Source organism: Pungitius pungitius, chromosome 5 (genome assembly GCF_949316345.1).
Source record: "Pungitius pungitius chromosome 5, fPunPun2.1, whole genome shotgun sequence".
NCBI lineage: Eukaryota > Metazoa > Chordata > Actinopteri > Perciformes > Gasterosteidae > Pungitius > Pungitius pungitius.
The window spans coordinates 15726920-15749076 of NC_084904.1; the positions used below are offsets into that span (position 1 = coordinate 15726920).

General features: G+C 40.7%; 3 protein-coding genes across 3 annotated transcripts; all 3 read left to right on the forward strand.

Annotated features, from left to right (window-relative positions):
• The first annotated feature begins 109 nt into the window (after nucleotides 1-109).
• On the forward strand, nucleotides 110-5216 carry vps33a (VPS33A core subunit of CORVET and HOPS complexes). The gene is made up of 13 exons (XM_037481648.2): nucleotides 110-284; nucleotides 593-658; nucleotides 806-933; nucleotides 1034-1220; nucleotides 1423-1539; nucleotides 1649-1823; nucleotides 1973-2166; nucleotides 2407-2533; nucleotides 2920-2987; nucleotides 3166-3303; nucleotides 3471-3608; nucleotides 3700-3868; nucleotides 4392-5216. Exons 1-13 carry the CDS (start codon nucleotides 183-185, stop codon nucleotides 4583-4585), a joined length of 1803 nt encoding a protein of 600 aa, XP_037337545.1. The 5' UTR covers nucleotides 110-182; the 3' UTR covers nucleotides 4586-5216.
• A 3323-nt stretch (nucleotides 5217-8539) lies between these two features.
• Nucleotides 8540-17100, forward strand: ppp2r2aa (protein phosphatase 2, regulatory subunit B, alpha a). The gene is made up of 10 exons (XM_037481671.2): nucleotides 8540-8822; nucleotides 9235-9312; nucleotides 10371-10468; nucleotides 10654-10819; nucleotides 10995-11107; nucleotides 11604-11781; nucleotides 12484-12648; nucleotides 12978-13147; nucleotides 13265-13356; nucleotides 13753-17100. The coding sequence occupies exons 1-10, from the start codon at nucleotides 8816-8818 to the stop codon at nucleotides 14030-14032; spliced, it is 1347 nt and encodes a 448-aa protein (XP_037337568.1). The 5' UTR covers nucleotides 8540-8815; the 3' UTR covers nucleotides 14033-17100.
• A 1029-nt stretch (nucleotides 17101-18129) lies between these two features.
• Nucleotides 18130-22157, forward strand: bnip3la (BCL2 interacting protein 3 like a). Its single transcript, XM_037481709.2, has 6 exons — nucleotides 18130-18266; nucleotides 19338-19608; nucleotides 19704-19785; nucleotides 19875-19981; nucleotides 20085-20234; nucleotides 20615-22157. Exons 1-6 carry the CDS (start codon nucleotides 18215-18217, stop codon nucleotides 20661-20663), a joined length of 711 nt encoding a protein of 236 aa, XP_037337606.1. The 5' UTR covers nucleotides 18130-18214; the 3' UTR covers nucleotides 20664-22157.

Consider the following 22157-nt stretch of genomic DNA (forward strand, 5'->3'; position numbering starts at 1 on the left):
GGCGTTGGTGGGTTAAAGTGGATGGCTAACCTGTTAGCTAGAAGCCGTTATATCTGATCACCTTCGACCATTAAGAGATGTGTACGGCGTGAACTATCTTGATATCGTGTTATCTTTGGTCACGTGGTTGAATGTCGCCGCTGCAGTCACCTGATTTGGCGTGTTGACGCTAATAGAGAAACATGGCGGCACACTTATCGTACGGGCGAGTCAATTTAAACATTTTGAGAGAAGCGGCACGAAAGGAGCTTCGAGAGTTTTTGGATAAATGTGCGGGAAGCAAGGTAATGGAAACACTACACGTAAAACAAGCCCCAAACAGCTAACGCTACATGTCCACAGATCTCTCAGTTAGCCTATTTTAGCTGTCAATGGGCGACACGATTTGCGTGCATGTTATTTTAAGAAGTAATAATGTTTCTAGTGTGAATGTACTTCAAATATGTCCGTTTATATTTTGCGTTTGGCTGACTGTAGATAAATGCATCATTTGAGCAAGTAGCTAACAGTTAATTCATAGGTAACACTGACGGAGAACCCTTCCGCATACGGGGTATTTCCAGTCCGTTCTAATTTGCCTGTTCCTCTGTAGGCGATCGTTTGGGATGAATATCTGACGGGACCATTTGGATTGATAGCACAGTACTCTCTACTGAAGGTAAGAGCCTTCCGATCCCGCTTTTCTTTATTGTGAAATGAATAATGTTCCCGCTGTCAAAGACACACACACACACACGTTGCTTGTGTTTGTTTCTGTTAATCGTAGATCACACACATGCTGTGAGGTTATTGCTGTGTTTTTCAGGAACATGAAGTGGAAAAGATGTTCACCCTCAAGAGTGGAAAGCTTCCCTCTGCTGACGTCAAAAACATCATTTTCTTTGTTCGTCCAAGGCTGGAGCTCATGGACATCATTGCTGAGAATGTCTTCAGGTCTGTTTTTTTTGTCTCCCATTTTCAAGCCATACAGATTTTTTTTTTTTTACAATGACAGTAGTATTTAACTCTGTCGTCTTTGTTTGTGCAACTTCAGCGAGGACAAGATGCATTCGCCCCGAGACTTCCACATTTTGTTCGTGCCCCGCCGGAGCATGCTATGTGAGCAGCGGCTGAAGGAGCAGGGTGTGCTGGCCTCCTTCGTCAACATTGACGAGTACATCCTGGACCTGATCCCCTACGACGGCGACCTGCTCTCCATGGAGTATGAAAGTGCTTTCAGGGTGCGTCTCTCCCATGTGTATCAACCATTGTGCTGCTCTATTAAAAATCAAAGTGTTTCTTAAGGGTGGATTATATTTCAAATCAGCTTTTTATATATTTTCAGTATTATGAGTTCACAGTAAATGTTTTAATTTCACACTCTATACAGATGCATAGATTTATAACTGTCACAAGCACTGTTTTTCTCTCTATGTCTTTCAGGAGTGCTACTTAGAAAATGACCAAACAAGCCTTTACCACACAGCCAAAGGCCTCATGACCTTGCAGGCACTTTATGGCACCATTCCCCAGATATATGGGAAAGGAGATTGTGCTCGGGTGAGTATGGTGCTTAGTGGATAACTATTATTTTAAACCCCTAATTGCAGAGCGTCAGCAACCGGGCGAGTGAGTTTGTCTAAGAAAGAAATCCCTTTCTTGTTCTCAGCATGTTGCCAACATGATGTTGCGAATGAAGAGAGAGTTTGCCGGCAGTCAGAATCAGATCCTGCCAGTGTTCGATACTCTGCTCCTCCTGGACCGTAATATTGACCTGCTCACCCCTCTGGCCACACAGCTCACCTACGAGGGTCTAATTGACGAGATCTATGGAATAACTAACGGTCAGAATAGATCTGTGCACACACCTCGCTTTCTCTGATATGACTACACTATTACGATGAGTTCAAGTCTGCATTTGTGCAGCTTATTGACTGTCCACTGCTTCTATTTTTGATCGCCAGTCTTTGTTGTTACTCCATTTCACTCAAAGGTTATGTGAAGTTGCCTCCGGAGAAATTTGCGCAGAAGAAGCAGGGTGAGGCGAGTAAAGATTTACCCACAGAGTCCAAGAAGTTACAGCTCAACTCGGCAGAGGAACTGTATGCAGAAATACGGGACAAGAATTTCAACGCTGTAGGAACAGCACTCAGCAAGAAGGCCAAAATCATTTCAGCAGCCTTTGAGGTTGGTCTTGCCTCGTCTGCAGATTTGTCTGCTCTAAAAGGATTAAAGTGTAGTGTCCGTAACAGTAATTAAAGGAAAATGTTGTTAGAATGCCTGGCGCTTCCAGGGAGCTACACTGGATCACAGTTGGCATCTCAGCTGATCTGGTTGTAATCTTAGTATTTCAGCACAAAGGTCATGAACTGAAGTTTCCAACAGCTTGCCGTGCAAGTAAAAGGATATTTTCTCTTTGTCTTTCAGGAGCGCCACAATGCAAAAACAGTAGGAGAAATAAAGCAGTTTGTGTCTCAGTTGCCCCACATGCAGGCAGCTCGGAGTTCACTGGCCAACCACACATCGATCGCTGAGCTGATCAAGGATATCACTAGTAAGAAATAAACCCTCTCTTTTCCCCGTAAACTATTTTATATTTTGTTCTTTCTGCATGTTAGATCCCTTCTCACACCATATTTTACTTATTACAAAATAAAGCCATAAACAATAACAATAAAAAGAAAAAAAATTAAGCAGCCATTATCCATCCACTCAGGTCACTGTTTGGATGAATAATTGTTTAAGGACTTTAAAATGTCTTTGTTCTTACAGTGGGGAAACTCATTTGCCTCCAAAAAACACTTGTACACAAAATAAATCAAGTTTCTACAGTGCACAAAAAAAAAACATTAGATGCCAAAAAAGGGACATGAATAACATTAGAAGTAAGCTAAATCAAGGTTTGTCATGTCAAAGTCTAACCTGTGTCTCATGTTTCAGCATCTGAGGCCTTCTTTGAAAATCTAACAGTGGAGCAGGAGTTTATGACTGGAGTTGACACAGACAAGGTATTCGCCATCTATCTGCATGTTGTTTTTACAAAGCTGATATATCATGGTTCAGCAAAATCTGCAAAATGTAGGAAATTTGTTGTTGCGCATGTTGCTCAAGTTTTGGATCAGGTCCCAGTATAGAAGATACGTGATTTATACATTATCAATGGGTGAATGTTGTGTTACTATCCAGGTGAACACGTACATAGAAGACAGCATTGCCCAAAAGGATCCATTGATAAAGATACTGCGTCTGGTGTGTATGCAGTCAGTCTGCAACAACGGCCTCAAGCAGAAAGTGTTTGAATACTACAAGAGGGAGATTCTGCAGGTAAAGTCCGAGACACAAGATTGTTTTTTGGTGTTGGTGTCTTTGTACAAAAAAATGTACATTTGACTTTGCATCAACTAAATAAATGTGGATAATAAGCAGCATACTGTGGTGTTATTGACAATTACATTTCTTTAATGATGCGTTAATTATTTTTATTGCTACAGACCTACGGATATGAACACATACTGACACTGAACAACCTAGAGAAGGCCAGTCTTTTGAAGCTACAAACAAGCTCAAGGAATAACTACCCCACTATAAGAAAAACACTCAAACTGTGGATGGAAGACGCCAATGAGCAGGTACACAATTTTAATTTTAAATTTTAAAATTAAACCTGGGCACTTTTAAGGAGGACCTTTCCGCCTCTACTTGTGTTTTTAATCTCCTCAGAATCCCAACGACATCTCCTACGTGTACAGTGGCTACGCTCCACTGAGCGTTCGACTGACCCAGGTCCTGGCGCGGCCCGGCTGGCGGAGCATCGAGGAGGTGCTGAAGATGCTCCCGGGCCCGCACTTTGAGGAGAGACAGCAGCTGCCTGCCGGCCTTCACAAGAAGCGTAAGGACTAGTGCAAACAAGCCAGGTCTGCTGTTAGCCCCGGTGCTCGCTAAACACAGTAAAAATCCACAAGAGCCAGCCTGCTCTGCGTAGATAAGACACAGCCTTTGTTTCTGTGGAAGTCGAGCAGCGGATTGATGGCACGGAGCTGACAGCACCGTTAGTGTCTGTTGAAGAGAAGGCTAGATAAAAGGCAAGATGCGCTTTGTCAGTGACCACCAGGGCTTTCCTTGTGGATGTGGTAGGTGTTACATTGATGTGAATAATTTTAATTAAACACTCGGTTGGACATGTGCTAATTACAACAGCAAGTATGGACATGAGACAGTTGACTAGTTTCTGCATGTTGCCTCACAATGGATTTGAAAAGGTAATAATAAAGGACTGTAATCTAGGAGGAGGGTGCTAAATTTACAACATGGTGCTTTTAAATTTGGTTTAGTGTTTTTGCTTTCAGTAGTAGTTATTGTAGCTTTTACCTTTTTGTTTGCGTGACATGCTGCTCCTCTTACCCTCGTAACAGGTCAGCAGGGGGAGAATCGGACAACGTTGGTGTTCTTCCTCGGTGGAGTGTCTTACGCAGAAATAGCCGCCCTTCGTTTCCTCTCTCAGATGGAAGACAGTGGGATGGAGTATATCATAGCTACCACAAAACTTCTAAATGGTACAACTTGGATCAAATCCCTCATGGACCGACCTGAATCCCAGATCTCCTGAGTCACCTGCGTGCACACCTGGCAACATCAAAAGGCTCATCCATCGATCGCAAAAACAGCTGTTTTTTATGTCTATATCCGTGTACTGCAGGTGCCTCATTGATGTCTGAGCAACAACAAGCTCTTTAATGGTGCCCTGTGGAGTTTTCTTTACTCTTGTGTTACTGTGTGTCCTTGAGCACTGAAAATTTGCATAGATGATTTATTTAATATTTGAAATACTGCATTGTTGTGTCCATGTTTTTGTCTTTTATGACGCTTCTTTAACAACCAATTGCTGATTAGTGGAAAATTGTTGAGCCCTGCGACAAGAATGTGTTTCACGAACCTGCACGATACAAACACAACGTTGACACACTAATAAAAAGATTCTCCTTCCAGTCCTTGATTTGTACCCAGACTATGGAAGATGGTCTATTATTACTGTATGTAATGCACCCCTTTTCTCATCTGGCTATGTTTACATCACTGAGGTCATTGTTCTGCCTTGGAGTAGCTGTAAATATGTATGTATGATTAAAAATATTTTTGTTGCTTGAAAACATCGGTCACGCATGTGATAATTAAAAGGGTTCTTCTTTTTTGCAGGAAGCTCTTTTTTGGCTAATGGTAGGTAAATAAAGACATTACTAAATGAAATTCATCTTCAATTCACGTCGCAAACCATTTGGCTTATTCGTTACTAGATAATGTTCAGACTGATTGTGATAAGGGATTGTAGACGAAGGGCAGGGATGACGAGTGTATCCGTCAGCAGCGGTCCGGCTCTCTGAAGGAGCAATTAGCGCAGTAACAGGCCTCCGATCAGCCGATAATGGCCCTTCGCTGTCTGGAGAGCTCAGCCCACGGCAGCCGCTGATTTGACAGTGCAGGATACTGATTGAATTAGGAGGCCATTTGCTCTGTGTTCCGGTAGAGGGGAACTGTGCTACGGGAGGGTGTTTGATCCTTGTTTCAGTCGATACCTTCTCCGTGCCTTACACTATGGACACCCGCTGACAGCAGCAGGTTGTGGTGTACTGTTCTTGAGTAAATCTATGTTCATTTTCTCCGTGTTGATTGGCCCCGAGGACTTGGAAACTGCTTTGATTGAATGGATCTGAAATACTTAATTCTCAGATTTTTGTTTAACGTACGAAAACTCAAATCCCTTTGTGTGAGGAGCAGGTGCACTGAAGACTTAAACTCCCATTAAATCAATCCCAGGGGATTGAGATCTGTGATCAGTTATTGCCGTTGGCTCCTCCTCTGCCACAAGGGCTTGAGACGCTCGAGGCAAAACACACCAACATTGGACTTCAGGGCTGGAAGCACAGGAGCCCACTTTTAAATCAGTTCCTGCCTCAACAAAACCAAGGTATGATTAGTTCAAGTTTGTTTTACTTCATCTTATTTATTTCCTCCTAGATATAAATGGTCTTCAGCTTGTTTTTCATTTATTCATGTATGTTTTAGTATCTGTTAAATCTTTAAAAGTACTGGACGTCAACACATTTTTTAATAAAACCAACTACTTTCTATTAACATTATGACCTTATTCTTTAGTAATATTATGTTAGTTATTTTTCAAACAACACTGTTCACACATCAGCTTTGCTGCAACTTCTGTAGTCCGGCAAACATACAATATTCAGTGTTACTCAGCAAGCTGCATTTTAAAGAGTTTAAGACTTGATGAATGCTGATGTTTTAATAGTCTGCTTTGTTTGTGACTACACACAAAATAAGCAGATCAATATAGAACCCACTAAGTGCAATTTACAGATAAATTATTAATAGTGGTCTTGTGACTATGCCGCTGCCTCAGCTTCCTCAAGGCCAGGAACGAATCAATTTACACTTATATTATAAATAAACTTGAACACATTGTAAAATACATTAGGCACTAAACTTAAAGTATGTATAACTTAAATATAGGAACAAATAACATATCTGTTTTCTGTATTTTTATGTGTTTTGTCATGTTTAATTGAAATGCGTTTTCATACGGTCTTTGTGCTACATGTTTTCTAATGAACTTTCAAATGGACCAGCCAGTTGGACAGTACAGCTTTTTTTTATTCATTTATTTGTTTTTTGCTATTTGCGTGTGTGTGTGTATAACGTGTGTTTGCAGAATGGGTCATGGTGAGAACATGGGACACCTGCTTCAACCCGGTCGCAGGCAGAAGACACAGCTGGTGGACTTGGATGTGGACGTGGACCCCTTATTCATCCGCTTCCTACGAACATTCAAGGAAATCCTCAAATTTATTCTCTTCAGCTACACTGTGCTGTTTGGTGCTTTGCTCCTTGCCCGGTGGACCACTTACTTTATGGTGGGAAAGTAGAAACAAACTGACTGTTGACAAGTAATGCTGTTTTTGGACATAGAGCTCATTAATGAAGTTGACCAGGCAAACTCCCCTTTTTATTGTCTGTAGGCAGTTTGCTTAAATGAATGTATCCACATCACACAGCAACAGCTGGAGTGATCAGCTGGAGTGATCATGTTTCCCTGTTGTATTCACCCTCTGCAGTAGTGCCCGCAGCTTCAGTGTAGTTTTTGGGGAATACTCCCAACAGGGTTTTACAGGCATGTTGACCAACAGTGCAATTTAGAAACTGTGATATTTGCTGAAATGCAAAAAATAGCAAAGCTATATAAAACATGTTTGTATGATAGTGTGCTGTACAAAAACAGTACTGTGTATTCATGATTGATAAAATATTCAATGGTGTTTGGTTTTTTTTTTTCTTTCATTGGGAAGCAAATATCAAATTTAACAACAAATATTTATGAAAATAAGAAATATAAGCAGGGGAAAAATCAGCCATCGTCTAATTTGTCCTAAACAAAATTGGTGGAACAGGGCTGTCCCCTCTGATGTGATCTTATGTGTCTGGGGCTGAATCCCCATGACGAGCCCCATGTTCACAAAAGGCCTTAAATTTACTTTATGCTAATTTGATAATTTAATATATTACAATTTCTTGGTCAATTTTGAACGCACCAACACAAATATCTTTCTGTAAATTATTTGGATCTCAAGAAAACACATGCATTTTCACCTATTATCCTTTATTGTATCATTCAAAATGACTTTTTAAGGCATTTATCATTAGAATCAACATTGTCCACATGGTGAATATTTCTAAAAACATTTGTGAATAGTCAAATTGTCTAAAACAAGGGTGCCTGCTGGCTTGCCCAGTAAAATGCCCAGTTTTTTTGCATCAATCCGTGTTTCCTGTCTTTTCTATGTTGAAATTATCAACAATTAATATTATTATGAACACCCGAGATGTTCCAGCAGTGAAAACAATGTTTCACCCATGGGTGCCAGAGCAGGTTAATGTGCTTGAACTTGTGTCTTGCACAAGAGTAGTTATTGTGTCATTCTCCTTTGAATATGCACAAAGTAAGTGCCAGAAACTCTGGCGGACGCATACGTTCATGCAACGGATTCAGTGGAAACTCAGTGGCAGTTGCAAGTAGAACCGGAAATTCTGTTTTGGGGGGGTTATAATATAGAGTATAATAATAATGATCATTATTAGCGTAACTGCAATAGGTTATATAATATATAATAATAGTTTAATAAACTAACTGACTTTCCACTCTAAAATAGTGTGTTTATGTTACAACTAAGTCATTTTTAAAAATTAAATCTACATAAAATATTTTTTCTTCGCAGAACCCTAACATAGCGCGTCTGTTCGATTCCATCCGCTGAAACAATCGACATGGGCGGGGGTTATACAAACTATTTCATTTTTTCCATGTAGCCCTTGTAACTTTTAATTAAAAATGAAAAACAGTTTAGATATATAAACCATGTGTTATCCGGAGACAGGAAAAAGACCCACGTTGCCGACGGCTCAGGAGAAAGCGCGATTGAAATGTCACGGTGCACCCTCGCCGCTCGCCGTGTGATGCTCGCTGAACGCCGCCCGCGTTGCGCCATTTTGAAATGCTGGGAGAGGCAGAGGCGAGGGAAATCTCAAAGTGGAGTGCAAAGTCTAACACCCAGTGCTAAAGATTTCAGTTCACTTCCCTTAGTTTAAAGCAGTTTCACGTTGTCAATAGCAACTGGGACGACGAGTTGTGCGGTCTTCACCGTCAGTACGAACAGCAGCGCTGCTGGTTTAACTTCCTCCTCGGTCAGAACCACTCAGCCGACCCGGGTCAGCACGGCTCCAGTTCAGGGCCCGAGCGCGCTACACAGTTACTCCGTCTGAGTTTCTCACCATGGCAGGTAGATTGTTCACAGAGCCTTTGAGTGGGCTGTGTTATGTTATGTTTTTTTGTAAAAATATATTTGTATATTTAACGGTGAATATCCTGTCCAATATGGACGACGTGTTTGACTGTGTTATGGTTAACGTGAACCACCGCAGGCTAGCTAGCAAGCTAGGATACCTCCAAGATGCTAATGTTATGTCATTGACCGTGTGAAAGAGAATTTTCCATCTGAAAGCCCGATTAAACCATTGTCCTTTCCCGGGAATAAGCTTCACAGACTAGAATATTTAATACGGAACGCGAAGCGTGTAACACTTTTCTCACAAAACGGGGTTGAGCTAAAGCAAGCAGCGAACTAACGCGTGTAAAGTTTTCTCTTTTTAGGTCGCTGTGTTGAACCTTGTGTTGTTTTTTGTTTCGTGCAGGGGCCGGTGGTGGGAACAGTGACGTGCAGTGGTGCTTTTCGCAAGTCAAAGGAGCGATAGATGATGATGTCGCGGAAGGTAAGTCCATGTGGTGTTCACCTAACGTTAGCGGATGCTAACTTTCGCCCTCCGATGGGCAGCCCGAGCATGCTTGTTGTGAAGTTGCTGCTAAGTATGCTAGGTATCCTGCGTTTTCTATGAATGATCGTTAATGTAGAGCATTAACCTGTACCTGATAGGCCTGTTACAGTCTAGCAAAAAGTCACTACTTTTACAATTCCACCCAGTGTGTTTGGTGCAGAAACCACGGATGACAATAATGTCTGTGAATATACACATTGCTGCAGTTTTTAACATTCTGCATGCCACTTTTAATTGGAGATTGTTGTTGGTGATTTGGTTGAAGTGACCCATCCAGTATCATGGAAATATTTCTAATAATTAACATGCATGAACTACAATAAAGTAGAGTAACTAACAGTGTGTATACTGTTAATTTTACTCCTTAATAACCATATTCATTAATTGATCCTAATTTACAGATAAACAATTCCCTTTTCCGTTATTCAATGAGTTAATTCACCCGTGCTATGAAAGCCTATGTTTACAGTAGAGGGTGGACTTTGTGTGTGAAGGACCTCTTTTGTTTACTGTAAGCTTTCCCTGAGAACAAGTGTCAATACAAAGCAGTGGCTCACTGGCTGAAAACGCCACAATGGTGTAGTACTTTTGCATTTATAGGAAAGTTTGTATGGAGTTGGATTGAATCAAAGTCTGTGTGTGCTCTGTCTGGGATTGATTGTTATATATTGTGAGGTTTGATGAGAATGCTGTCTTTGAAAATTGCAGAAAAGTTGAAATTTTTTTATTGCCTTCTAGACAGTGTTGAGTAGGTTTTTAGTTTGTATGTCACTGCTTTGTGGTGTTTCTTTTTTGAACATGTTAATCAGGGATTCAGCTTGTCATTGGATTGACAAAAGTCGTTAACCAGAAAAGCCTTGCATACCAGTGGGAAATTGTTTTATACCAAACGTACCTCGGATGCACTCAACAGGCTCCCTGCTACAGTAGCAAATAAGACTCAGACACCAACCTAAAGACACAATGTTATTCTAATTACACTCCCTCATTAACAGCTGACATCATATCCACTGTTGAATTCAACCACTCTGGGGAGCTACTCGCCACTGGGGACAAAGGGGGCCGCGTGGTCATCTTTCAGCAGGAGCCAGAGGTAATTATTTGGTGACTCATCTGACCCAACAAAATTTACCGCCATTGATGTCTGATGTAGCCAACGATACCAACATTGTGTGCTCTGATTTTACATAAGATAAAATGCTGAATCTTGCTCTCAGAATAGGTCTTTTTCCATCATATCGGTTCTTGAAGTTGGTTCTGCTGTCTGTCATTGTTTAGACTAAGAATCAACCACACTGCAGAGGAGAGTACAATGTTTACAGCACCTTCCAGAGCCATGAACCTGAATTTGACTACCTAAAAAGCCTTGAGATCGAGGAGAAGATCAACAAGATTCGATGGTTGCCTCAGAAGAACGCAGCACAGTTCCTCTTGTCTACAAATGGTTAGTAAAACAAGTGCATTCTAATTAATTGTGTTGTCCGTAGTGGCAAGTGATATTAAGCTAGTTTGAACTTCACCAGTCTTCTGGAGACACCATTTGGCCGTTATCTAAATGTACACTTGTTTCTTTTCACACTTGAGAGTTTGTTCATGATGTCTGCTCTTCTCATTGGTAGACAAAACCATTAAGCTGTGGAAAATTAGTGAGCGAGACAAGAGACCAGAGGGCTACAATTTGAAGGAAGAAGACGGGCGTTACAGAGATCTCAATACTGTCACAACGCTACGGGTGTGTTTTTATCGCCGTTGACTGTTATCATTAAACATGTTTAGTATGCCGCCGTTGAATGTTATCTGTTTGCATAGTAGATTGTGGCTTTAGTAAATTGTGTATGTAACATTGAGACTAATTGTTTGCACTATTAAAGCTTATTAAATTACATTTTGATTAGTTGGAGTAATAGTAAAGTATTTTTGTAACCATTGTCCTCCACTCATTAAGGCACTGTCTAAGTCTGTTGAGCCAAAGCTTTCCAAATTTTCCTCCCTGGCCGAGTGCACCCTCTAGTTTTGGACACATGTATTGATGATTTTCTAAATATAGATTCAGTTGAACAGACCTTTTTTCTCTTTGCCGTTTGTCTCATTTTTAGTGAAAACCTTTCTTACAGTAATATTCTATATAGTAATGGGTATCTGTATGCCACTTTGGGACGGTTCTTTAAAAAACAATTACCACGAATCGTCTCTAAAATGAATGTGATACAAACCCTGCTCCTCTTCAGGTACCAGTGTTCAGGCCCATGGACTTGATGGTGGAAGCCAGCCCGAGACGCGTGTTTGCGAATGCGCATACCTACCATATCAACTCCATCTCAGTCAACAGTGATTGTGAGACATACCTGTCTGCAGACGACCTGCGTATCAACCTATGGAATCTGGAGATCAACGATCGCAGCTTTAGTATCCTTTTGGTCTTTGGTTACATGCAGGCTTCATCTTCTGAAGATCTTGACATAAGTCTTCATAGTTGGTTGTAATTCAGTTATCTGGGTAAGAAAGGTGTGGAATTGCAGGACTACTTACTGTAATGGGATTTGCAACTTGAAATTTTTTTTTTCTTTTTTTTCTAACGTCTCCCTTGTGGTGTAGGGAAAAGATGTTCATTTTAATCATAATGCAGTGTTAAATAATGAATGGTATGTCCTGTGTTAGTCTAGTTATTTTCTTATTCACTGTTGGATTATAATCCACCTCATGCATCTCGTTCACTTGCCCAGCGGGTTTCAGTCAAATTGGAAACAGTTTGTTCACACAAACCCACTAGATATTTTCTGTTATACAGTAAAGTGACTGATCCTTTTCATTCTTTAGATAAATTTAAGTAAAAACGTGATCGGTGCTTATGACGGTGTCATTCATGATGGTACCACCAGATGTCCTCCCAAGTTAGGATTTTTTTAAAATTTGATACAGAGTAGTTTTAATATTCTGCATGCTCAGAAGCTTGTGTGTGTGACCGACCAAATTGCCCATAGACATGCAAAACCTTTGTCGTCTCTGGGAAAATGGCTTCCCAGAGACTTCATTTAATTCCTTAAAAGATATTTTTGAGATGTGGAAATGTCTGTTTATCCCCTTTCGACCTTAACCACACGTCTTCAGACATCGTTGACATTAAGCCAGCCAACATGGAGGAGTTGACGGAGGTGATCACAGCAGCAGAGTTTCACCCGAACCAATGTAACACTTTTGTCTACAGCAGCAGCAAGGGCACCATCCGCTTGTGTGACATGAGGGCGTCAGCTCTGTGTGACCAGCACGCCAAACGTGAGCCAATTTCCTAAACACTGCTCGCTATGTGGCGCAATTCAGTTCAACGTGAACCTGCATGATGGACAATTCCATGGTTTGGGAGAGTGATTCATCCCTTAATTTTTATGTTTTACCACAGACTTGTAAAAACGTCCTAGAACTGTGGGACTGAGACTAGTAAGAACATGAGTGCATCCCTGCAGCAAATACACCATTAAAACTTGTCGACCATCTCTCCGCATTAAATTGAAATGTCAGACTACAAAATGATATTTATATAATCACAAGTAATGGCAGGCCGATGGGGCATACTAATGACGCATGCAACATTTTCTTTTTTTAAGAGTTTGAAGAGCCAGAGGATCCAAACAATCGTTCGTTCTTCTCTGAAATCATCTCATCCATCTCTGATGTGAAGTTCAGCCACAGTGGACGCTACATGATGACACGAGACTACCTGTCCGTCAAAATCTGGGATCTCAATATGGAGTCACGGCCAGTAGAGACATATCAGGTGTGTAAGGCCTGTTAGTTATACAGGAACCCTACTTAAAATGAACAGGTCTCTTGGAATGTTGTTTTCACCCAACTGTTGTAACGACAATACGTCTTGATCATGTTCTTTTAACAGGTGCATGAATATCTCAGGAGTAAATTGTGCTCCCTCTATGAGAATGACTGCATCTTCGACAAGTTTGAGTGCTGTTGGAATGGGAACGACAGGTGAGTTTCTGACCTATTGGTCCTGCAGTAGTATAGGTATTTTATATCAGGGTCAACAGAAGCTTTATGGTTAACTTTTGTTACTCTGGGCGACGTCATTGTTGTGAAAGCGAAGTTTCACCCCGCACTTTAAAAATGCATGTGCCATGCAAATGTTTTGATCTGCCAACATTGGACGCAACTGAACTGGCCCCCAAATTGGGCTTATCAATTACTGCAGTTATCAGCTCTGGGCAGAGCGCAGGGCTGGACCTGTTTTGGTCTTTGCAGCGGAAGGGCTTTCATTATGTTCCTTGTATTCGTACATGACCGAGAACAACACGTTTTTTAATGAATTCCCTTTTTTAGATTGTTATCATGTGTTGTTCAATCCCTCCATGCATCGTCTCTCTGCAGCGTTGTGATGACCGGTTCCTACAACAACTTCTTCAGGATGTTCGATCGAGGCTATCGGCAGGACGTGACCCTGGAGGCGTCGCGTGAGAACAGCAAGCCTCGATCTGTACTGAAGCCTCGTAAAGTAAGCACAGGTGGGAAGCGCAAAAAGGATGAGATCAGTGTAGACAGTCTGGACTTTAACAAGAAGATCCTCCACACTGCCTGGCATCCTCTGGACAACATCATTGCTGTGGCCACCACCAACAATCTGTATATATTCCAGGAAAAACTGAACTAGCATTTGTTGAACCGCTCATATCTGTTTCGGCTTGAGCCCCACTGCTCTGATGCACAAATGCAAACAATATATTTGTCTGTCCTAAATCCCCAAATTTTGGTAAGCTCTGCCCTTGGTGACTTTGGTATTAAAAGTGACTTGCTCTGTCAACAACAAACGGCATGAACGCAGTACCCCCACGCAGGTCGCCACACAGACATGTTCCACGCGTATGGCCAATATAAACATGCAGGGGCTGTAAAGTCAGGAATTTGGGATTTAGTTTCACAGGTTTTCTCCAGCAGGAGCACTCAGTACACTAAGCTACCATTTGCAACTCCACTACATCCCAGACCAAAGGGAAAATGTGTTTAATACACGTTTGGCTCGATTGTTTCATTATTCTGTTGTGCCATGGTGACATGATTCATGTGTATGTCTCAGCAACCAGTTGTCAAGATTCTGTCGCTGCCTAGTTTAATTAGCTTGAATAGGAAATACTTTCTTCTGTTTATACGTCTTTCTGTCACAAAGTTTTTTTTTTCGTTTTTTTTGTGCTCGCCTGAAACACTGCTAATACAAACTGTCAACACTCCACATTTGCCCCAAGTATTTGTCAAGTTGCCAAGCTCGCTCGCCACTTCTTTCCCACTGTTCAGTGTAGTTATCCGGTTAAAGGACTATTCTGGTGTTTTAGCTCATTCAAGCTCAAAAGATGACCTTGTATCACACAGTGTGCCATTATTTACTAGATGATTTATATGCATTTATCCACAGTAAGAAAGTCAACTCACAGCAGACGAACGTGTATTTCAACACAGCGAACTGTTGATTAAGTCAAAGGTATTCTTCATTTTATCATCTAAACAACAGCTGTGTTTCTGATGCAACTGCTTGTACGTGTATTGGCTTTTAACCGGCTGAAGCTCACAGGTGTAATGCTGCACTGTCTTAAACATATAAGGTTTTCAAACCTGCTCTCAAGTACATTACTAAAATTCAGTTAAATGTTCTTTGGGATCACTAATTTCAAGCATGTAAGTTGACTTTCTTTGTGCATTGAAATGAGTACTTGTAGGAAAATGCACTGCAGTATTTAGTCTTTATCATTTCTAGTTAATGGCAAAAAACAAAACACCAAGTTAGTCCATTTAACCTGTTCACAAGAGCGGCGTCGGGAGTTGAATGTGAGCTCACAATACATAAAGTAACCAGTCTTATGGACTTTAAAGTTTTATTCATTTAAAGCTGTCTTACAAAGTGGCCGGTCGTAGGTGGACAACCATTTAAAGCTCAGGACAAAAATGTGAGGTTGCCTAATTCTCTCGTGTCACCAAAATTGAGCCCTGATGCCGACTTCCCCACAAAACCTGTCATATTGTTGCAGATTGATCAATAACTTTAATCTCTGGATCTAGTTTCTGTTGGAAGTTTTTTTCTTTTTTTATGATGTTTTGTACTGTATCTGATAAAAGAATAATCACTTTAGCGGATTTATTTTTGTATAAATTAAGACAATAGGATTACAGTCTGATCACTGTAGTTTCTTTATCTGTCTGTCTCGGACCGATTGTAGATGGAAGGTCACCTGATGTGGTTTCCTTTTTGTCATGACTCTGGGACATTGTTCATTCAAGCGGGTATTTCTTTAAAAGCTAAAGACTTTTGTGACATCAAGGAAATGTCATGTTTCTCACGTGGGATGTCCAACGAAAAGTACTTTAAGCACTACAGGTTTTTTATTTTTTTTATTTGGCCGACTGTAAATTATGTTTATGTAAAACTTTTTGCATTTTATGCTCGCTGTGAAAGAACAGGCCCTTTTTGGGTTGAATTGGGAAAGACCATTTAATTCAACACACAACTGTTCAAACGTGTTTCGCTTAGGCTTGTGAATTCAGTTGAGGATGCAGTGAGTTACTTATTTTGAATTATAGTATGTCTTCTCTCCTGTGATGCAGGAGGTTACATATTTGTTTATTTAAAGAGAATTTGTGAACCACATGGTTTGCAGCCCGTTTTGTGTAAGTGGTCATTAATGACTGTTGAACATGGAGGGGGGTGCGATACTTTAAATAATGAATTCTGCTGTTTCTCTGCTACAATTGGCTTCATTCACACACTGCTGATTTTCTCCTTTTGGAGCCGACCGTTTGATTAGAGCACAGCTTGCCAGTCCATTAAAATTATGTTTTGAGGACAGATTAAGCCATTGAATTAGGCCACGCAGCATTTCTGGTCCACTGGATCATTATGTAAGTTAATGTTTCACTCCCACCTTTTTTTTTTTTAGAGATTTCAAATCCTATCAACAGGATGCCACCAAAACAACCACCCATCTTCATTTGATGGTTCTAGGTTTGATTGTCGCACCCTCCGGGCTCTGGGTAAAGTCCTCATGACTTTTTTTTTTGCAAATCTTTTCTTTTTGGGGAAAAACTTCTTTAATATCTGATGCAAGTTTGTGTGAGGGTGATTTGCCTCATGTTATATATGCATGAACCTGTATAAGGTGGCCCCTTTTGTCCCATTCCACGGGTAAGGGTTGTCAATGAACTAGCCAATCAACGAGGATAGCTGTCCATTCAAAATACAGGATGAGTGATCTATTGTCCCGTCATTCATTAAAAGGAAGCATTTACTCACTCGCTTTTATTCAGTAACTATTCTTACAACCTGTTGGAAGATTTGAGAAACGTTTTGAAAATACAGAAACTTGTATAAAAATGTCACCAGAATTTGTGCAAAAGTTGTTATGAGGTAACAGGGTTTTTTCTTTTATTTTATTCCCTGTTTTTCAGGTCCAGCAGAGGTGATCTGTATGACTTAGAGCATTTTCTGCAAAACGGTCAATGTCAGTCATATTATCTTCATAGCTATTATTTGAGGCCATGACAAGACGTTCAGAAGAACCATAATGCCTTTCTTATAGCCTAAAGAAGATAATCAAGTAGGTTTCTTGGACTTTCTGGTCTGCCGGACAGGAGACTGCTCAGGGGAATTTACCGCTGCTCTGTGATCAAAATCTCTTACCTTTTAAAGAAAAAAAAAACAGCTTTTCAGGATTTTATTAAAAACTGCCTTTACCAGTAGATACACACAAAATCACTGCAGGGAAACTGCCCAAATTGGAGTTATGAGGTTTTTCCACCTGAATCAGCAATATACACATGCCTAATGTGACCCGGAAGTTAAAACAAAAATGCACTTTTTTATTTTTGTGAATTTCATTTTTTTTATTTTTTTATGTTCATTTCTTTCTCAAAGGGATTCTTGAATCAGGATTGGGAGTTTGGGGGGGGGGGGGCGGGGTGTAACAAAAATGTAAAATGGTTCATTGTACAGCTATGTTTGTCTTTGTCAAATGGAATATAGAACCATTTAGATGAAAAGTAATAAAGGATTTCAAACCTCAATTTTGAAACAAACTCTTATTTATCAATAGTATATGGAAGATTGTGTTGATTGGGTACATTTGAAATAAGCCCATGGAAACTTGCCCAAGATATCATTTTTTATTATTTTTAAAAAGCATGTGACAACATGGCTAGGATTATATTAGGCCTATTGCATCACCAAATTCCTTCCGTGCTTTCAAATGCGCAATATTTTCTAATCCCTGCAGTGGTGCCAGACATTACAGATCTTACTCAATGTCTAGAAATGTGTTTAAAATGAAGACTTCCATCCAATTCAAAATACCAAAAACTCGTTTTATGGAGGAGGAGAAATGTACATAATATACTGTGCAGGCCCATTCTCTACAAATCTACAGGAACTACTAATGGAAAGGCCTTCCTCCCCACTCAACAACACAGTAATAGTCGGTTGGAGAGTGTCACTTTATCATCTGTCCCCCAACACGGACTCCGTTGACTTAGTGAGAGCACTCTGACCTAATTTTTTTGTTCGATTTTTTTGTTCCTACATTTGATCAAACTTTGGTGGTTCTTTATCACTGCTTTCCTGCATGTATGCAGAAATTGTATTAAGGATTTCTGTAAATGTGTTCCACATTCGAGTCCTTTCCTGAGCGTGTAATGATAATGAATAAAACAAATTGCCCATTACTGACCTATATCCCATAGACTTTTACTTTTATCTGCTAGAGGTCTGAACTGCACTCTGGACTGATGGAGCGCATGCGCACACGGCGTTTAGTCTGCGTGTCATGTTGATGAATTCTAAAACAGTGTAGTCAACATGTCCACCGCTGCTGCCCAACAAAACAATAACGAGGAGCCCGAGCTTCACGGTACGTACCGCCGCCAGTTCTTCTGCTCTCCTCGTTGCATTGAATATTCAAGACATTTTAATGGGTGTGTGATTTTTTGACAACCTTCGTATAATCAAGATTTGATGGTAAAAGTTACATCGGCGAAGGTATTTCCTCCTCATCCAGGAGGGGCGGAGGATGATGCTGTTCGACGTCACCACAATCCAGCCAATTGCGTTGTGCGAAATTCTTTGATTGACGTAAGGGCAACCAATCATGTACGCAAGACAGCACTGGGCTGGATCTAGCCAAAATAAAAACATTTTTGGACAAAAGACGAAATAATGGTTGCTTTTATTTTATTCTGTTTTAATTGTACCCGCCAATAATCGACCCGATCACTCTCACTTCTTATGTAGGCGACTCGCTTTCTTTACAACAAAGAGAATACATTCTAAAAATATAAAAGAGGACAATGGCAGGACGTCTGCCCAAGTACCTCCACCCACAGGCTAACAGCTCCTAGAACGCATGTAAACAGTAGGCCAAATTAATTAACATAACTTTGCTCAGACGGAAAAGCAGGGACGTGCGACCTACATGTGACAATATACATGTGCCAGCGGGGATATTGGGGAAATAGTCTCGCATTGCACTTCACAGTTATGCAAGACATCACACGAGAGCAGCATCGACAGACTCGTCTGTGGACGGACAATCAGTCCTGTGCACGCGCGTCGTTCGGAAAACATGAACTATGCATTTAGCGAGGCCAAATGGATGCATGAGTTTATATCACAAGTGCTATCACGAGCTTTAAACATTACGCCCCAACTGGAGTCCGCCAGGCAGAAATTGCATAACACCCCCCTCCTTCCCCCGGAAAATATTAACGCTACGTGCGAGCTGTTAGTGGGGCAGTGGCACAAATAAAAAAAAAAAACCTTGCTATGGTGCAGGCATTTCACAGCCAGTTTATTTGTATGCGCAGTGTCAGGAAAATGTAGGTCAGCTGTTTCCATTCGAAAGAGGCAGAGGTTTGCATTTGAGTGGTGATCAATCTGCAAGGATTTGAACCCTCCCTCCACTTGCCCTTTTTGTGTTGCCAAGGCTCTTGGGTAGAGCTGGAGCTGAACGGGAACACGGGCACGCAGGGCGTGCAGGCCAGTCTTCCAGAGACATCCGCTGCGGACCAAATAAACGCAAATGATGGCATGAGTCAAACTCTGCAGACCTTGGAAGGGGTGCCCGAGAGTGATGAAACCCTGATTGGAGGACTAGAGCATGTGCCCTCGTCCTCCTCGATCCACAATGGAGATATGGAAAAGATTCTCCTGGATGCACAACATGAATCCAGCCAGAGCAGTTCCTCCTGTGATAGGTAGGGTTGCGTGTCATTAAATGGGCTTTAAAGCTCAGACGAGGGTTTGGGTCTTGTAATTTATTCAATTGTTCAATCCAAATATGTTTACTCAGTCCTCACAGGCCACCAAGTCCAGATCAGGATGAGGGTCAGATAACCTTTGATGTGGAGATGCCCAGCCCAAGAGACAGTCAGGTAAAAAAAACAAATTTAAAAGTTCAAATTGCCTTTCAGTTGTTTTCATTTGACAGTAAAACAGAAGGACATTGCCGCTGTAATTGCAGTCAGATGACGATAGTGCAGAGAAGTACAGGGATGAAGACATCCTAATGAACAAAGAAGTAGACTGGGTCGCCGACTGGTCCAGCAGACCAGAAAACGTTCCACCGAAGTAAGCAGACACTCCCCACCGGGATCATTGACGAATGAGGGTTCAGGAGATTGTTTTCTGAGGTTAATTTGCAATAATTGATCGTTTGATTACTCCCTTGCAGGGAGTTCCACTTCCGGCACCCGCGGCGTTCCGTATCTCTCAGTATGAGAAAGACTGGGGTCATGAAGAAAGGTGGCATCTTCTCTACTGAATTCCTCAAAGTCTTCATCCCTTCCTTACTCATCTCACACATTCTCGCTCTTGGCCTCGGGTAAGGGAAAATTGCATTTGCAAATTGCATTTACAAAAAGTTAAATTTTTTACAAATCTGCACTGGTGTTTTGTACTTTGTAATCACATAACGTGTCTTTGAGTGACTCACCATGTGCCATAGGAAAGGGTCAGTGCAGGCTTAGTCATTGTCCACTTAGATGATTGTTTCCCAGATGACTGTATTTGAAATATCTGATGCCTGTCTTCTCAGACCTGGGCCTCATGCAAGTTAGTGCATTAGTTTTAATTGAACAACTAATATGTATTCATGTCTTTCTCCAGTATATCAGCTTAGCCATTTTAATTTACATTGTCTTTTAGTTTACATTGTGTTTACATTCTTTTTTCATGCAATTCATTTCCATGTTTGTTTTCCAGGGTGTATATTGGCAAAAGAATTGCCACAGCCTCCACCAGCTCTTACTGAATACAGGATGCAGCAGTGCCTGGATGTTCTTTTGTCTCGAAGTCTCTCAGCCGTCCTCTTGTAGTCAAGCTATTTCTCTGCATCTATTCTACGCCCACATTTGACTTCCAGTCGGCATTTGATTCTTTCACATTATAGATGTAGTTGTAGAGTTATACACATGACATAAATGTGGTTGCACTCCCATCACTTTTGGACACAGGGCAACGTCGTACCCAGCAGCTGTCACCAATTTCTTCCCCCAGTAGATGAACGACCTTGTTAGAGCTGCAAAGTATTAGTCATCCTGTTCAATTCAAAAATATGTGACACGGATTTGATGTCAGGGGGCTTAATGGTGGGAGTTTTCTCTACTTATTTTGATGTTATTTCATGAGAAATCTGGACTTCTCCTAAGCGGCATCTCTCCACTATTGTCTCAGTTGGCCGGAGTGTGCAAACAAAACATATGAGCAATATTCACAATACAACAAATAAGTTTGGCTCTGTGAGCAGAGGGGACTTTTTCCCGCCTTAACTTTTTGAACTTAATATTCAAGGTGCAGTTATCTGAGGGGAAACAGATGATACTGCATAGTGGGATTGGTTTTCTAAATCACACACATTTTTAAGGAATATAAGTTGTATCATGTTGACTCCTGAGGGTTTTCTTATTAAAGCTTAGTTTTTCTTGATGGTTGGAAAGCTTAAACATTGACCGAGTGAAGGGTTGTTTGAGTATATTATGATACTGGAACATAGGGTGAATGGCAATTTACCAGGCCATATGCTATTTCTATTTGTTTTTGCCAACATATCTTCTTTAAATTAATATAGAAGCAATGGCAAAGTGCCAAATTTGTATCCTTCACCACTGCACATTGGTGATTTATCATAGATAGTTTTTTTTTAATTTTCTGATATGTTTAGATATTTAAAGATGTAGGTGTGAAAATAAAATGTAAGCTGTGATCTGCCCCATGTAATAGAAAACTTTTTGAAATGGTATGCTTTGTTTGTACATAGGTATTCATGGATATTATGAAATCATTCTCTAGCTTTGCCGCAGTGTATGTAATGTGTTTTTGCTGTTGTTTAATTGCTGAAGCGCTAGCGGCAGAAACTACCACAGAGGAAAGGATTTCCAAGGGCCTCAACGAAGAGTGTTGTCTTGCTTTTTTGTAGAATACACTGTGCTATCATTTCACATCGTATGATAAAATAAAACATCTCCAGTGTGTAGAACTTACATGACAACTAGAGGGGCATTTCCTGATGAAAATGCATGTCATCTGTATATTGATGGGGATCAAGTTGATGATTTGTTGTTTCCAATTTCTTTACATCATAAAATCATATGAAACACTCATTTACAATAACGTGCAGTATTCAAACTTAATTTAGGCCTAAAAGCATTATATAACTTATAAACTGTACATGTCATCATAACAGGATCATGTACAGTTAACTATCGTGCAATCCAAAACATTTTTAATAAAGATTGTACTAAATACA

Bases quoted from the DNA above. Each gene is read 5' to 3' on its own strand.
- vps33a (XM_037481648.2), top strand. From the start codon at position 183: ATGGCGGCACACTTATCGTACGGGCGAGTCAATTTAAACATTTTGAGA. The intron at 2,534-2,919 runs GTAAGAAATAAA...CTCATGTTTCAG, and splicing joins GCTGATCAAGGATATCACTA to CATCTGAGGCCTTCTTTGAA. The intron at 3,609-3,699 runs GTACACAATTTT...TAATCTCCTCAG, and splicing joins TGGAAGACGCCAATGAGCAG to AATCCCAACGACATCTCCTA.
- ppp2r2aa (XM_037481671.2), top strand. The intron at 10,820-10,994 runs GTTAGTAAAACA...TCTCATTGGTAG, and splicing joins GTTCCTCTTGTCTACAAATG to ACAAAACCATTAAGCTGTGG. The intron at 11,782-12,483 runs GTATCCTTTTGG...ACACGTCTTCAG, and splicing joins GATCAACGATCGCAGCTTTA to ACATCGTTGACATTAAGCCA.
- bnip3la (XM_037481709.2), top strand. From the start codon at position 18,215: ATGTCCACCGCTGCTGCCCAACAAAACAATAACGAGGAGCCCGAGCTT. The intron at 18,267-19,337 runs GTACGTACCGCC...TGTGTTGCCAAG, and splicing joins CGAGGAGCCCGAGCTTCACG to GCTCTTGGGTAGAGCTGGAG. The intron at 19,786-19,874 runs GTAAAAAAAACA...CTGTAATTGCAG, and splicing joins CCAGCCCAAGAGACAGTCAG to TCAGATGACGATAGTGCAGA.